At 52.1% G+C, this 17,162-nt stretch overlaps 1 protein-coding gene across 1 annotated transcript in view; it reads right to left on the reverse strand.

The window, feature by feature from the left end:
- Positions 1–17,162, reverse strand: part of LOC144951250 (IgGFc-binding protein-like) — a 90,016-nt gene that overhangs the window by 17,525 nt on the left and 55,329 nt on the right. The window contains exons 17-25 of the mRNA XM_078881400.1: positions 16,466–16,671; positions 11,872–12,022; positions 9,409–9,500; positions 8,328–8,465; positions 7,018–7,319; positions 5,715–5,995; positions 4,291–4,493; positions 982–1,126; positions 454–707 (exon numbers count right to left, since the gene is read on the reverse strand). Coding sequence (XP_078737526.1) covers positions 454–707; positions 982–1,126; positions 4,291–4,493; positions 5,715–5,995; positions 7,018–7,319; positions 8,328–8,465; positions 9,409–9,500; positions 11,872–12,022; positions 16,466–16,671 — 1,772 coding nt within the window. The remainder of the gene's footprint in view (positions 1–453; positions 708–981; positions 1,127–4,290; positions 4,494–5,714; positions 5,996–7,017; positions 7,320–8,327; positions 8,466–9,408; positions 9,501–11,871; positions 12,023–16,465; positions 16,672–17,162) is intronic.

Raw genomic sequence — 17,162 nt, forward strand, 5'->3', positions numbered from 1 at the left:
GTGGGGACGCTGGTTGAGAGCGATCCCCACTTTTTCCGGGGCAGCAGAGAGAAACCAGGGCTGTTCCATTAATCGGCTCTTCATCAAGGTGCTCGGTTGGGATGCCACTGCTTTCCCACGTCTTAGGGTGGCAGAAGAACCTCAAGGATGGCCGATGGCAACACTGCATATGAGTGGCTTTCCTCTGGTCTATTCCCTTGGCAACCAACCACATCCACAGCTAGATTGGTGGCATCAATAACATTTTTTTTTTACTTTGAAAATGCGTCAGTTACCACGCACCTCCGATGAGCACGGTTGACTACGTACGGCGGTGCGAAATAAGTTCAACATAAATAGCACGCAATCAAAACAAGCACGTCCGTGTCTGGAATTTGTTGTCGACTCGATTCGTTGAAATTGTCTGTGTGTGCTTTATTTATGAAAACAAATTGCCAAGCCAAAAACCCTTACCTGGACGACGCCCCCGGGCAAGAGTCTAACCCTGGTGTGGTTGCCGAGCCGCACCTCGACGGCGCGCGTGTACGACACAGTAGCTCTAGCGCCCATCGCCTCGTTCTCCACCAGCACGTGCCACGCGCCGCTGAGCCGCGAGCCGGCGTAACGCGTGGACGGGGCGGCCAGCGTGTACGCGCACGTGCCCATGAAGTCGAAGTAGGCCCCGTCGAACGTCACGTAGTGGGGGTCGCCGGACGCCTGGCAGTGACCTGGAGGTCCGGGGGTGGGCGGTGGTGGAAGGGGGCATGGGTGGAGTGGGGGAGGGTGGTTACACACGGGGGAGGAAGAAGGCTGAACAGGTAAATGGCTGCCAATGAAATAAAAAATAATTGTGGAAAGCCACAGAGCAACACTTTCCCCCTCCTTACAGACTCATGCCCACGTGCAGAATGGTTGTAATGATGATGATGTTTGTATTGATTGTAACGTTGGAGATATTAGTGAGGATGTTGACGATGATGATGGTGACGACGATGACCTCACCCTCCAGGGCATTGCAGCCGATCTTGCCGTCGTCCGTGAGTCCGCACGTGTGGAGGGCAGGGCAGGAGAAGGCGTCGCATTCCAGTTCGCCGGCCTCGCACACGCACCGGCTCCTGCAGTCATCCGAGATGAACTCATCTCCCAGCTGGCGCACACACACACACGCATGCACACACACACAGACGCACGCACACGCATGCACACGCACACAGACGCACGCACGCACACACACACACGCATGCACACGCACACACGCTCACACACCGCACACACGCGCGCGCACACACGCACACATACAGACGCGCGCAAACAGGCGCACACATGCATACACACACGCGCAAACACACACGCACACATACACACAGAATCAACAACATCATCATCAAGAGTATAATCAGCATTCGAGTCATCATCAATACAACATAATCGTTTACATTTGCTTCATCATCCTCATCAATGTCATCGTCATCAACATTACCCATAAACACCTTGTGGGACAGCCGCGACTGGGAGTCCACCTTGGCGAGACTGCTGTAGGCCAACTCGAGATGTGCTGCACGGGAGGTGCGTCATCAATACAATAAAGTATGTGTTCCCCCTATAACGCAGCGGTGATAGTTGCATTCTCGAAGAACACCGCGTTATGGGGAAAAAATCTCGTTTTAATCATTAATATATAATATATAGGGAGTAAAGCACAGTACACGATAACACGTGAGATGCGTACGCACGCCGAACAAAGGCTGAGGTGCGTGGGTAGCATCTAGAAGCATCCAGCAGCATCCCAATGCCTTGCGTGGCGATGCTACGCCGAGGCAGTCGTACAACCGTTCGCTCGATCGCGTTATATACAATTGGCATCCGCGTTTCATAAAAGCACGTTCCCTATAATACATTCATCGCGTTATATCCGATTCGCATTATGAAAACTACACGCGGTGTCACAGGAGAGTGTTAAGGAATTGTATATCCAAGAATAAGGGGAAATCCCGAGCTGCACGTGCACCCCACGTGACACACGTGTGCCTTGCGTGTTTTGTGCCGTGCTGCTCCGAAAGGTGGATATTTGCCGCGAACCTCACAGGTAGGAGGAGAGTGGCACTTTATTTATTTATTTCCCATAAGATAATGAACAAGGAGGCCTCACGTGGCATTCTTAAACTAAACAAAAATATTTTACCAGGTAAAGCCCCACTGAGCCATGAAGCTGTTTTTTTCAGAAGCGACCTGGTCATCACAAATGATAGCTCTGCGAAAGTGGGTCATCGTCGTATGGACATTTATATCAGCAGCCAAATTCTCTAAACGCATAGTGACGTTGATTCAAAATTTGGAGGGAAAAACCAGAGGACCCGGAGAAAAATCCACGCGACCACATAGAGAGAGACACGCAAACTCCAAATATACAGCAGCAGGCGTCACGGTCAGGATCGAACCCACGACCTCCCGTATACCAGGCGAGGTAGTTAACATCTCCTAGCCACCACTGCACCCTCTTTTCCCAGCCTCCAGGAACCTCTGGGTTTGTTTCTCGCACGTCAACAACAAAAACAAAGAGAAAGAACCTCCCGTGTAGCCTGAACAGATAATCGTCACTGGTGTTGGCCATGAGCGGGAACTGAACTAAGGTCGCCAAGTTCATAACGCAGTGTGCTAACCGCTACGCCACCACTCCCCACAACACACACATATGTACACGTACACACACGCGTAAACACACATTTACACACACACACGTACACATCAATACCCGCAATTCGCCACGAAGTGACGGTGACGTCACCACAGCACCTGTGACAGGCCAGGTGCACTTTGAGGCCAAGTAAAGTGTTGAAGGCTCGCTGACAAGAGGTCACGGGACAGACCCAGGTGCCATGGATTGGTAGATGCACCAGCTGTACCCCCTACTGTGCCAACTTGCTGCATTTTATCTGCTTGGCACTCCGCTCGTTGTGAGCATCGCTCCTCTGCCCTCAGTTGTTGTCCGAGGGCGACTGGCTTCAACTGCCCAGTAGCAGTCCTTCACGAGCCTCCTCCATAGAGGCCAATCTTGACACCGCTGGTACCAGTCTTCAGCAAGTCCGCTATGCTCCAAATCCTCCCGTACCACATCAGTCCATCTCTTCTCCAGCCTGTGTCGTGCCCGTTTAGCCTCCTCTATGCGGCCAAACAGAAGCTGCTTGGGCTACATGACCCAGCCAATGCAGGCTTGCCTGCCGGAGGAGCTCACTGATGGGAATGTGTCAATATCTTTCAAGAATTTGTGAGCTCCTCACACAATCCAGCCTGATTAAACACAGGAAGGATGGTAGGCAGGCCATCCTGAATCTTTCTAACTGGCACATATGTTCTATTAGAGGGGTCCACATTTCACAAGCATAGAGAAGGGAGGGCATGACTGTGGCCGAGAAGACCCGAAGCTTCGTGCGGAGCGATAGACCAGGTAGCTTCCACACAGCATTACGAAGCCGATGAAAATATATTGCCGCCTGACTCAGAGTGAGACCTCTGCTGTCAAACCGGAGCTGGTCATAAGCACACTGTTCACAGGTATGGGAAACTCTCCACTCTCTCCACAACTGCTCCGTCACCAGTGGGGAGCTGAGGGGGTGAAGTGTTTGGTGGCATAAAATACCCAGGCAAGTGCTTAGTTTTGGTGGGGCTGACGGTAAGACCCCACCTCTTAGTAGCACTCTCCAGGTTCGGCAGCAGCGCCTTCAACTCCTCCTCTGAGTGAGCAGCAATCACCAGATCATCGGCATACATAACATGATTGACCAATAGGGAGCCATCCCTCGATCGCACCCGGGCATCGATCAGCCTCCCATTGTATCTGTACCATCTACTACATGTACACACCAAGGCCGTAGCCATGGAGTCAACATTGGGGGGGACTAAATCTTCCAGGGGGTCTGGGGGTCCCCCCCCCCCCAGAAAAAAGCATCTAAATTTGAAAATAATTTCTTGCCATTTCCTGCCTAAAAGATTTAAAAATTCACTAACACATAGGATGGACGTTTTATTTATTTTTTACAATAATGTCTAATAGTGTAATTGTATTACATTGCTCTGTTTTTTCTTTTTTACCTTTTCTTGTTGCATTGTATGTAATCGCAGAGATTAGGGATTAATAAAGTACAGTACAACCATAACCACAATCATATAAACAGAAATCTATTTTATAGCAATGTATTGGGGGTGACATTTTGAGCATATTTTAATATTGGGGGGGATGTGTCCCCCTCAATATATACTATAATTACGGCCTTGGCACACACACAAACGCACACACGCAAACACGCGTCTCACCTTGTAGTACTTGCCGTTGCTGATGCAGCCACACTGGTCCGCGCGCACACACCGGTCGTGCTCCAGCAGGTAGCCCGCGTCACAGACGCAACCCTCCACGCAGCCTCCCGTGCACTGACCCTCGCCCGGACCCCGCGCGCACGTCGCGGGGCACGGGGAGGCGCAGTGCGAGTACGAGCCGCTGCCGGGGCACACTGGGGAGGCTGTGGAGAGGTCACGGATGAAGAGGGAGAGGAGTGGGTGGAGGTGAAAGTCAAGATGCAGCTCTACCGGAAATTGGGCACCGCGGTGGCGGGATGTTGACCGTCACCTCTTCCCTATTTCCCAGAGTGTTGAGTCTATCGCCCATAGACTCAACACTGCACATAGACTCAACACTGCCCATAGACTCAACACTACCCATAGACTCAACACTGCCCATAGACTCAACACTGCACATAGACTCAACACTGCCCATATACTCAACACTGCCCATAGACTCAACACTGCCCATAGACTCAACACTGCCCATAGACTCAACACTGCCCATAGACTCAACACTACCCATAGACTCAACACTGCCCATAGACTCAACACTGCCCATAGACTCAGCACTACCCATAGACTCAACACTACCCATAGACTCAACACTACCCATATACTCAACACTACCCAGAGACTCAAAGCTGCCCACACACTCAACACTGCACATAGACTAACACTGCCTATAGAACCTACACTGGGGTGCGACGGTTCCTAGGAGATGTTAAATACCTCGTCTGGTATACAGGAGGTCGTGGGTTCGATAACAACCCTGATGCCTGCTGCTGTATATTTGGAGTTTGTGTGTCTCTCTCCCCATGGTTGCGTGGATTTTTCTCTGGGTCCTCCGGTGTTTCCGTCTACATTTAGAAATGTGTGCTTCGAGTAGTTGGCTGCAACAGATTTCCAAGTGATAAGCCACTTTGTCATTTGTGACCAGGTCACTTCTGAAAAACAGCTATGTAGCTCAGTGGGCCTTACCTGGTAAAATAAAAATAAAGTTTTCATTTTAGTTTACTTTCTCATACCACTGCTGTTGTAAGGGCTCTAGGAAGCCTTCTATAAGTTACTTTGGCCTACTCTCATGATGGCAAGATGTCTTAAAAAGAAGCGGAAGTTCGCACACTTTCCCTACACGTGACCAGTCGATTGACTGTGCTGTACCCATTCATACCACTGGTGCTGCTGATTCCAGAAACCTGCACCACAGTTTCACTTACCAAGCCAGGAGATCAAATCGAATCCCGTCGACCTTCCGTTCAGCGTGGTAACAAATACACCACAAAGGCACTGTGAGTGCACCTGATGCCACATAGGGGCAGCTGCCACCTGGGGGGACCCCTTGGCCCCCGACTGCTTCAGGGTGCAATGCCGGACGGTCGATACGATGCCGGGCGACTCACGGCAGAGCGTCTCGTTCCTCCAGCCGCCCAGGGCGACGCCGGCCTCGACGCAGGCAGCGTGGTATGCGGAGAGGGCGCGGCACAGCGGGGCGGTGCCGGCGGGAGCCTGCAGCGCCAGGTCGAACACGCAGCCGTCCACGTAGGGCCGTGGGTCGACGGCGCCGGCGCAGGCGGCGAAGGGGCCCGTGGAGTCATTCAGCATGCCGCACCTGTCGTTACCCAACGCCGCGGCCACGTCGGTCGGGTCCGGGGCCTTGCCGTCGCCTGCGTCGTCGGAGCCGCTGTGAGAATTATTTTTTTGTTGAGAACAGAGAAACCGCAGGGGAGACAATTGGCGGGCAGGCGGCAGATGCCGGAGTGCATCCGTGACGTCGCGCGGATGCGCTGATGCCGAAACGTCGTGCTGGTGGATTACGTGCCCATGGGCTGCACGGAATCCTGGCAGCCTCACACCGTTGTCATTGAGCCAATCTCGCCCATGCCTTTTTCAATCCCTCCTGCCCAACTCTTGGCGTCAATAAGATGACTCTACCCCAGAGGGGAGGGGCACTTTAGCCAGCTCCTCGGACAGGAAGGACGTAAAAGACATCCCACTCGTTATCCTTTCCTGCATCCTTTCCACAGATGTTCGTCTTTAGTGGGATCATAAATAACCACCACCGTTAACCCACCTTTTGTTGACAGGGTATTGAGCCCACATAAGCCTGGGACTTGCACCTCCCCTCAGCCCCCCCCCCCTTCATTCTTTTGAAGAAAAGAAGAGCCACTCACTGTTGTCTGATGTCATGAAGTAGACTGAACTCCCTTACCCCCCACCCCCTATCAGTGTTCCTCCAGAAACAACAGATCGCTTTGGCTGGCCACGTGGAATGACTAAATTCTGGGTATGGAGGAGGATCCCTGTGGCCCAGTGGACTAGTTTAGACTCCATTCACTATAAAGTGTGGAACATTCCTCAAGAAAAAGATCCCCCGTGTAGCCTTAGCTGACTGTTGGGGCAAGTGCTGTTAGCAAGCACCTATGAAGGCCGGAACAGTACACGAAGGGGTGGCTAGTACCACGCCCGACCGCCTTTGTCTCCCCAATGGCAATGCTTACACACCGCACAAGGTACTCATTTGAGGCTGAGCCGACTTAGGGGAGGCCCAGGAACGGTTTAGATAATCGTCACTGGTGTTGGCCATGAGCGGGAATCAAACCCCGGGTCGCCGGGATCGTAGCGCAACACGCTAACCCACTACACCACCGCTCCCCGTCCATTCGTCAAGGCAGGATGTCATCTCCCACACACACACACTCTCACGTCTCGGGAGAGCCGGCTTCCGTTATCTTCCAACTGTTGCCGAAGTCGGAGGCCGACGTGGCGCGGGTGCCGTCCCTCATCACGAAGTCGTCACCGGGGTTCCCGTTCATGTTGGAGCAGAGGCCGCACAGCGCATTGTTGAAGGACGTGGGGAGGCGTGCCACGACGTGGCTGCCCCCGTCGTACAGAACCTCCAGCTTGAAGTCGCTCCACAGGCGCATGAAGTTCCCCGAGCGAATCACGGAGAACTCCGCGCTGCCGTTGGAGTAGTAGTACGGCACGTTGATCGCTACTCCGTCCAGCTGTGGCAAACAAGGTTTTGTCGGTGCTACCACTGCTACTGTGAACGTTGCGGTAGTTCTCTTTGGCACGGCAGTTGCAACAATGGTAATCTAGCCTTAGCAGACTGTTGGGGCAAGTGCTGTTAGCGAATAGCACCTACGAAGGCCGGCATGGCACACGAGGCCAGCACCCGTACTAAGGGATGCCCAGGGCTTATGAACATACTCGTCACTGGCAAGGCCGTAAATAAAATATATATTGGGTGGGACACATCCCCCCCACTATGAAAATATGCTCAAAATGTCCCCCCCAATATATTGCTATAAAATAATAATTGCTATGCTATGTAAAAAAAAAACTATTTGCTAAACCTTGGCCACAAGATCTGGACTTGTCTTCATATAAATCAATGCATAGATTTCTGTTGATATGATTGTGGTTATGGTTGTACTTTATTAATCCCTAATCTCTGCCATTACATACAATTATTTGCTTCATCTTTTAATTTTAATTATCGTCGGCACATTGTACGTAAGTAAAAAAGTTGCAGGCCTGTAAGGTAAGCCACTGCAGGAAGCTCTAGAGAGCCCCTATTGAGGCTATTTAGATCTACACTTCCATGCTAGCCAGACCTCTAACAAAAGGTGGAAGTACCGAAGCCTTAGCCCGAACCCCACCGGCGACCGCTGGATTGCAAGTCCAGTGTGCTAACCATTAAGCCATGGCAGCAACCCTCCATTCCACGAATGAGAGTTTGGCTTTGCCGTGGGTGGAAGCTGAAAGGCACCCGAACAAAACCCACGGGGGCATTCGAGGAGATAACAATAAAAAACGCCGTGCAGATGGATTCAAGAATCCATTGCGAGTCTGCTGTCTCCTGGCCACCTCGCTCATTTTGAGCGACTTGGCCAGCGTCCCCGAGTGGGAGCGCCCCACCCCGCACGCCACCTTTCCGCGCAGCTCGGAAGCTAAGCAGATAATTTTTTTGTTTTAGCCTGGCCAGCAGTCGGGATGGGGCCCAGACTCACGTAGACCCTCCAGCCGAGGCCGAAGTGCACGCGGTGGTGGTAGAGTTCGATGAAGACGTCGCGGGTGTAGGCGATGGACCAGCTGCCAGCGATGAACTCGTTCTTTACCTGCACGCTCCAGCCACCTCCAGAGCACAGCTGCCGGCGCAGCGTGCGTGCGTGTACATACACATACGGCGGGTTTAAGTGTAGTCAGCATGTGTTGCTTTGGTCATTGTCGAAGGGCTGTAGAGGAATCGCATTTTGCGTTGCTTCACATGTACGTCGCTGATGAATTATGGAACACATTTCCTTATGAGTTTATTATTTAGATAATTTTGCTGCTGTCCGAATGATAAGCCACTTTGTTGAGCTATCATTTGTGGCCAGGTCGCATTTGAAAAATAAGTTAATATCTCAATGGGCTTTGCCTTTTAGGATGGATTGTATTTGTATGTTTTGTTTACCTTTCTTGTACTCTGCACTACCATCGTGTGTTGTACTATTTGTTTTTGTGACGTTCTTACCCCGTGCCCGGACTGGACATCTGTGAAGAAGAGCTTTATAGCTCATCGGATTCCTCCAGGAAAATAAATATTCAGATTCAGTTTCGCATATGCGTTCTTTAACAAAAATGTGCAAACATTGTTTGTGGTTGAATCGAATAGTTTCCTGGTGTCCAGTAAGAGTACTTCAGATTTAGATGAGTTTAGAAGAAACTCGTTGAACCAGAACGAGTGCTCCAGAATAGAGGTGCAACGTTCCAGGTTCCACATGTGCCTAGCAGGAATTGTGGCTGAAGAGAGCTGGGTATCGTCGTTCACGGGTTGCGGCAATTGATATTGAAGCTCTCAATGATGTGGGCAAGTGGCGAAACGTACTCAGAAAAGGGTGTGGGAGGTCCGAGTACAGAGCCTCGTTGTACTCCAGTGGTCAATCTCGAAACAAGATGAGTAACCTACCTTCACCAAGGAGCATCTACCAGCCTGATAAGACTTCGTCTGCTGAGTATGAAGGCTGTGAATGGCGAGCTCCCTCTCCAGGCACTCAAGTAAAGGCCTTCATCCCGCAGTGGATAGGTCACGGGGCGAGGCTCGCGCACCTGCGTGAGGACGTAGGTGTAGGTGCCCATGAAGTCGAAGGTGCGGCCGTCGAACGTGATGTAGTGTGGGTCGCCCCAAGCGGTGCACTCCACTTGAGCCACCACAACAATCACATCGAGAAAAATATCAACCATCATCAATGCGATTAACAGTGATGATATTAACTATGACAATAACATTAACAACATCAACAACGATAACATAAAAAACGTTAAAGAAATATTGTATACCCATATACTTAATGTTAATAGCTCAGCTTATTGGAGAGTATATTGAGTACATTAATTATATTGATGTAGTTTATACCAAGTTTTTTCACATCGGTTTATTGTATGGTGGTATGATAGAAGCAGTTCTTTAACGTCAATATGCTAAATTCCTCTGTTGATATGTAAACTCCTTTGTCAAGGCGCTCTGCTCCTCCCACCCAGCTTAAAATACGCTGCCAAGCTTAGCAGTGTTCATTAGGACCCTCGCTTTCCGACAGCTCTGTTTCTTCACCTGATGACGGCTGCTTGTGTTGTGGCCGAAACGTCATGAGAATTTTTTAAGGTTTATTATTATTATTTTATTATTTCCATTCTATGTGACTTTACCGAAAGATCCAAGAATATGAATCCCTGCAGTGACGAAAGCTTTAAATCGAAAAATAATGCACTGCTTTGTGCCACAATATTTACCATTAAAGTAGCGGAATATGCAGTACACTAACCATGGGTTGTACATGTACAGCGCTTGTGTCAATCTCATACCGAATGAGAGCCTCCCCACGCTGTGTTGATTGTGGGGGTTGTATAACCGTAATTTGCCACACTGGTCAGTTCGGGTTGATAAAGTAGGAGCATTAGAATATACAAGAAAACCTCGCCCAATGCAGTTTAATCGAACGCGTGTTTTCGGCTATGCACGGTGTTGCCTAAATGCGGTCTGTCTTCGGAACACCGGGGGTGATGTTCTGGTTCCACGCGGTTTGACGATGCTCAGGTTCTCATCTCTGCATCGAAAAGTAGTGCCGTGATGGTGCCGCGTCCGTCGCAAGGTCGGAACGATTCGACCGCGAGAGCGATTTATGTACCGCAAACGTGATTTTCTGCGCGTACGAATGTTCTTGCATGCTTTTTTCCGTGTAACGGTGTAACACAATGCACTCAACGGCACAATGCAATTGTTCACACATTGCCGCGTGCATGTAGCCGTCCGCTAGTTGGGGACATCAGTCGGACATCAGTCAGATTCCTTGGAAAAGGTATCTATTTGCTGTTTGAATATCTTAATACCTGCTATTTTATTGCCAGAAAGGGTAAAACCTATTCTTATTTTTCATACTTTTGATACTGGCACAAAAGGTCCAATGATATAGCTGCTCAACCCGAGGTTTAAATGCTCTGATACGTGCATTGTCTCGCCTTTTGGCGTTCTCTGGTCTGATGCTGGTGAGACTGGGCCATAAAGAAGGCTGCTGCCTCTGGTGTCGGCCAATCAGTTTAAAAGACAATGTGCATATTTATAGTGGTAGGAACCTCCTGGTTACACCAGCCCACAGGGGATTATTGTGTCTGTCGTGCAGGGAGGGGCTGGGTGGGGAGGGAGGGGCTGGGTGAGGAGGGGAGGGTGAGGAGGGGCTGGGTGGGGAGGGTGGGGCTGGGTGGGGAGGGGAGGGTGGGGAGAGGCTGGGTGGGGAGGGTGGGGAGGGGCTGGGTGGAGTGGGTGGGGCTGGGTGGGGGGTGGGAGGGGTGGGGCTGGGTGGGGAGGGGCTGGTAACCCCGTGGTGCCCTTATAAAACTCAACGTTGAACCTACTCACGCTGGCTTGTGCCCGCCCTCACAATCGGGCATATTTGCGGAATACACCAGGCCGACGTTGTCCCTGGCCATTGACCGAGCAACCCAACGTTCCTACCAGCTCCCTCCGCAGGAATGTGTTATAAGAGCATGTGTATATGCATGTTCACCACAAGTATGTGTGGTTAATGCATACTGGATTCCTTGCAAAAGGTTTCTATTTGCTGTCTGAACATCTTAACACCTCCTGTTTTGTTACCAGAAAGGGTAAAACCTATTCTTATTTTTCATACTCAGTCAGACGGATGCCGAGATGGCGAATCATGAGCATTCAAGTGTCAGTGTCAGGGGCGAACATCGGGCAATTCAGCGCAAGGGGCGAGCGTTGGGGCGTGAGTGTCGCGCTGCGGGAAGAGTCACGGAGACACCGGTTTTGTGTTGAACGTGGAGAAGGGTGATCACTTCGGACCCAGGAACACAACCCTATGTTTCCCATAAGACATAATATTTGTCGTATGTGGTCTTTGCCCAAGGCGGCATTTTCCAGGAACATAACCCCGAATTTGACTGAGGTTCACACCTGTGGCTCACGACGCCCAGATCAGTATTTCGGTGCCGGGCGATGACGGACCGTGAGATAATGAAGAACATTTCTTAAAGAAAAAAAGTGCGGGAACTCACGGCTCTTGCGGTGACACCCGTGCACCCCCTCGTTATCGGTGCCACAGAAGTTGAAGGTGAGGGGGCAGGAGCTCGGCTGGCACTGGATGCTGCCAGGGGAAGCGCACGTGCACTGCACAGCACACCCGGGCCGCCAGAACGCCTCGCTTAGCTGCACAAGGTGGGGGGGGGGGGTTGCACGCCGGCAGAGGGCAGCGGAGAACGGAGTGGGTGGGGCGAAAAGAGCGGCCTTAGGTTACGACTGTCCTTAAGCCTCACCTTAAACAGTATTTCATACACCCCAATCCTAACTCATGTCCACAAAACAAAACCTAACTCTTAACCCTACCCTAAACCTAATCCTAAACTAAATTGTAATCCCTCACCCATAACCCAAAACCATGACCTAACCCCTGTAAACCCGACCCCGTAAACCCATAACCCCTAATCATTAATCTATAACCTTAACCCCAACTCTAACTCATAACCCTAACCAATAATTCTCATCTTATATTTGCATAACAACAACAACCGCCATTCGCCAAAAAGTGGCGGTGATGTCACCACGACGCTTGTGCCAGGCTATGTGCACCTTGAGGCCACGTGAAGTGTCGAACGCCCGCTGGCAGGAGGTCACGGGGCAGAACCAGGTGCCACGGGTCGACTGACTGAGACGACTGGCTGATACACCACCTGTGCCCCCTACTGTGCCAACTTGCTGTGCTTTAGCCACCCGGCGCTCCGCTCATTCTTGTGAGCGTCGCTTCTCCGCCCTCCGTTGTTATTGGAGGGTGACTGCCTCGAACTGCCCAGTAGCGTCCTTCATGAGCCTCCTCCACAGAGGCGGATCTTGACAACGCTGGTACCAGTCATCGGCAAGTCCACTCAGCTCCACGTCCTCCTATACCACATCACTCCATCACTTCTCTAGCCCGTGACGCGCCCATTTAGCCCCCTCGATCCGGACGAACAAAAGCCGTTTGGGTATGCAGTATTTGGGCATGCGGGCTACATGACCCAGCCAATGCAACCTTGCCTGCCGGAGGAGCTCACCGATGGGACTTTGTCCAGATCTTTCAAGGTTTGTGAGCTCCTCACACAAACCAGCCTGATTAAACCCAGGATGAATCATAGACAGGCCAGCCTAAATGTTTCTAACCGGCGAAGATGTTCCATTAGGGGGGTCCATGTTTCGCAAGCGTAGAGAAGGGAGGGAATGACTGTGGCTGAGAAGACCTGACGCTTCGTGCGGAATGACAGACCAGGTAGCTTTCACACAGCGTTACGCAACCGATGAAAAGATAATGCTGCTCGACTGATTCGGAGTAAAGACCTCTGCTGTTTAACCGGAGCCGGTCATGAGCACACTGCCCAGGTATGGGAAACTCTCTACTCTATCCACAACTGCCCTATCACCAATTGGGAGTTGTGGGGGTGGAGTGTCCGATGGTACAAAATACCCAGGCAGGTGCTTAGTTTTGGCGGGGCTGATGGTAAGGCCCCACCTCTTATTGGCAAGCTCCAGATTCAGCAGCAGCGCCTCAAACTCCTCCTCTGAGTAAGCAGCAATAACCAGATCATCGGCATACATAACATGGTTGAGCAATAGGGAGCCATCCCTTGACTGCACCCGAGCATAGATCAGCCTCCCATTGTGCCTGTACCAGATGAAAATTCCTCCGTTACAGCTATTGAAGGCTTCACAAACTACGTGGTCGAAATAGATGTTAAATAATGTGGGAGCCAGAGGACATCCCTGTCGCACCCCAAGGTGTACAGGGAAAGGCTCTGACTCCCGACCACGTAGTTTTACCCGGGCCCTCTCACCATCATGAAGGTCCTTAATGATCGTGAGCAGAGGGTCAGCGACTCCGAAAGCCCGAATAATAACCCAAGAACAACCCAGAGCCCAGGCCTACTGATGGTATCATAGGCCTTGACCAGGTCAATAAAGCAGAGATGTAGGTCTTGTTGGGATTCCCTACACCTCTGCTGTAGCAGACGGACAAAAAACATGGCATCTGTGCAGGACCACCCTTTCCTGAACCCGCATTGACGCTCCGGAAGCATTTCCTCAACGTGCCTAGCAAGGCGGTGTTGAATAATCCTTGCCAGGACCTTTCCCGGCACACTGAGGAGTGAGATGCCCCTGTAGTTGTTACAGTCTGTGCGGTCCCCCTTCTTAAAGAGGGGGACCACCAGGGCATCCTTCCAATCCTGCAGAACCCGTCCAGTGGTCCAGACTGTTGTTATGATGTCATGTAGGGCAGTCTGTGCACAAACGCCACCCTCCCTCAGAATTTCGCTTGGGAGATCATCTCTGCCCGGTGCCTTTCCTAGTCTCAGACTCTGGATTGCCTTCAGTATTTCCTCAACAGATGACACCTCAGCCAGCCACTCACAGGGGGTGAATTCTTCTGATATTTGAGGCACTGCAGCCTCGGCAGGATCATCTCCACTTTGTACCACGTTGTTATCCAGGCTGAGGGATGTCCCCTCTCCCAGGACCTCACAGAAATGCTCAGCATATCTGTAAACCTGTTCCTGGGGGTCGGAGATTGGTTCACCGTTCTTTCCCTAATTATAGTAATAGGTGTGGTGCTGCAGGTTACTTTTTTATGGAATTAAAGAGCGATTTGTGATCACAGGCCATTAAGGCGGACTCCATCTCCTCAGCAACCCGCGACCACCACCCATCCTTGCAGCTCCTCATGGCTCTCCAAACCTCCGACTCATTCTCCGACGTGGGATGCTGTAGCTGATGAGAGTGGGCCTGTCGCTTTTTCTCAGCCAGCTTGAACACCTCCTCTGTCAGCCAGGGTATCTGGGGAGATCTGGACCATGTACCCAAAGCAGCCATTGCAGCTGCATGAGCCACAGTCCTAAACCTCGCCCATTTCCCCTCGACATCAGGAGGAGTGGGGGACGATGCCAACCCCAGCCGCAAGCGATGATTCAATTCTCGCTTGCAACTTTCATCAGCTAGCTGAGACCATGCAACTAAGAGTTTGAATGAGGTCCTGGGTGTACACCCACCACCGGAGTGGAAGAATAGCAGGCGCATCTTACTGATGACAAGTCGATGGTCAGTGGGCAGATCAGCTCCGTGGTAGGTCCTGGTGTCAAGGACATGGGCCCGCATCCGCTGTTCCGTCACTATGTAGTCCAGCAGATGTTCTTGCTTGGAACTGGCATGCATCCATGATGTTGTGTGGATGCGCCGATGCCGGAATAGCGTGTCGGTATCAATCTTAATTTTAGAACTTTCGTGACTGCAGGAATTATTATTTGGTTCTTTCGGTTAAGTCACGTCTAAAGATAAAATAATAAATTAAATTAAATAATTTTAAATAATAAGCGTGTCGGTAATTACAAGCCTATCGGCTGCACAAAAATCTAGCAGCCTCCTGCCGTTATTATTCAGCTGATCAGGCCCATGCCTTCCCATCACTCCAGACCAGGTGCCAGCCAGCACTTGTGACAGGAGGTCATAGAAGGCATCTGACTCATCAGCCTTGCCTGCATCCCTCCACGGATGTTCGTCTTCAGTGGGGGCATAAGTAACCTTGACCACCACTCCTCGCCTCTGGTTGATGGGAAGGCGAGCCTAAAGTAGCCTGGGTCTTACAGCTTCCCACACCTCACCGCCACTCCCTGTTGTTTGGCAGTCTCCTGACCCGAGAAGAGGACTGTCCACCCCCCATGGTGGCAGGAGCCAGAGCCGGTCCACCGGACCTTCTGAATACCACAGAGATCCAGGCGGTACCGGTCCAACTCCCGACAGAGGAGTGGCAGCCTCTCCTCCGCAGTGAGCGTTCGAACATTCCACATGGCCACACGTAGTGGCTTTTTGTTGTTTCTGGAGGAGCCCCGAGGATAAGGATTCGGTCTCCTGGCTCCGCCAAATGCGGTTTGGCCAGGAGACATCAAAGACGCCTGTCCCCCCTGGGCCTCCAGCACAAGCTTATTAATTCAAATGTTCCGTCATGGTTTAGTGGTAATTAATTGAAGGTGGAGGGGTTACCAGCCCCTCGCACCCATCCAGAGCCCCCATTTCGCCGCTGTGGTGGTCACAAACGCCATGAGGGGAAAGGCCAATCGGAATTGGTCCTCCCCCCACAGCACTGCCCACGATAACGTTGCTCTTCCGGCACCATGAGGAGGTAGGGGGTTGTTTTTGCATAGAAGGGGTTGAACAGGCACGGCACAAGCGCTGGGGTGACGTCACCATCGCTCAGTGGCAGATGGCAGTTGTTGTTGTTGTTGGCAGTGTTCGTGATTGTGTGTGCACGTTGGGAGGTCGTGGGAGGGGGGTCAAAGACTAATTGACCGAGTCCGTGATTGCCTGACTAAGTGCGGGAGGGCATCACCACTCCCCTGCTAGTAGCAGCCGTCTGCGTATCCATTGAGCCTCCCAGAAACGTGGTCACTTTTTAGGAGTGAGTCCTGGAGGAGTGTGGCAGTTTGGGGTGAAGCAGCGGTGTCACTCCCCTGGTCGTATCGACCGTCTGTGTCCCAGTTGAGCCTCCCAAACACGTGGTCTCTAATGGCATTGAGTGCGGGGGGAGTGTGGGAATCCGCTGTGTGAGTGAAGCGGCGGCGGCCGCCCACTCACCTTGTAGTAGCGGCCGTCCACGTCCCGGCACCCGCACTGGCCCGGCGGCACGCAGCGATCGCCGTCCCACAGCTGGGTGCTGTCGGCGCACTCGCAGCCCTCCGCGCAGGGGTCCGCGCACCCCGCTGGGGCCGCGGGGTCGTAGCACGTGGCCGGACACGCGACAGCGCACGAGCTGAAGCGCGTACCAGCACCACAGCTCGCCGCTATGAAAGAGACGAAGATTCCGCGCCCCCCCACCCGATTAGCCTCAATGTTCTGTTGGGGCGAGTGCTGTTAGCGAGTAACGACGGCGCCTGTTGGCACCCGAGTGGGGTTAGGTGCCCAGCACCACGCCTGTCCGCCTTTGTCTCCTGAGTGGCGACGTTGTTTACGCATCGCACCTGGTACTCATTTGAGGCCGAGTCGGCCTCGTAGTGCACCTAGCGTGGCACAAGCGCCGTGGTAACTTTACCGCCACTTTGTGGTGAACGGCAGTTGTATCTTTATAGAGTACACGTGGGTAGCGCGCTGCGCTACGAACCCGCCAACCCGAGTTCGATTCCCGTTGGCTGATGAGTACGTAGTGCGGTGTGTAGTAAACGATCGCCACAAAGGCGGCCGGGCGTGGTAGCTGCCCACCCACCCCCTGTACCGTGCCAGCCCTTATAGGCGCTGCCACTCGCAAACCACACTTTCCCCAACAGTTTGTTAATGC

This window comes from Lampetra fluviatilis, chromosome 61, assembly GCF_964198595.1.
Source record: "Lampetra fluviatilis chromosome 61, kcLamFluv1.1, whole genome shotgun sequence".
In the NCBI taxonomy this organism is placed as follows: domain Eukaryota; kingdom Metazoa; phylum Chordata; class Hyperoartia; order Petromyzontiformes; family Petromyzontidae; genus Lampetra; species Lampetra fluviatilis.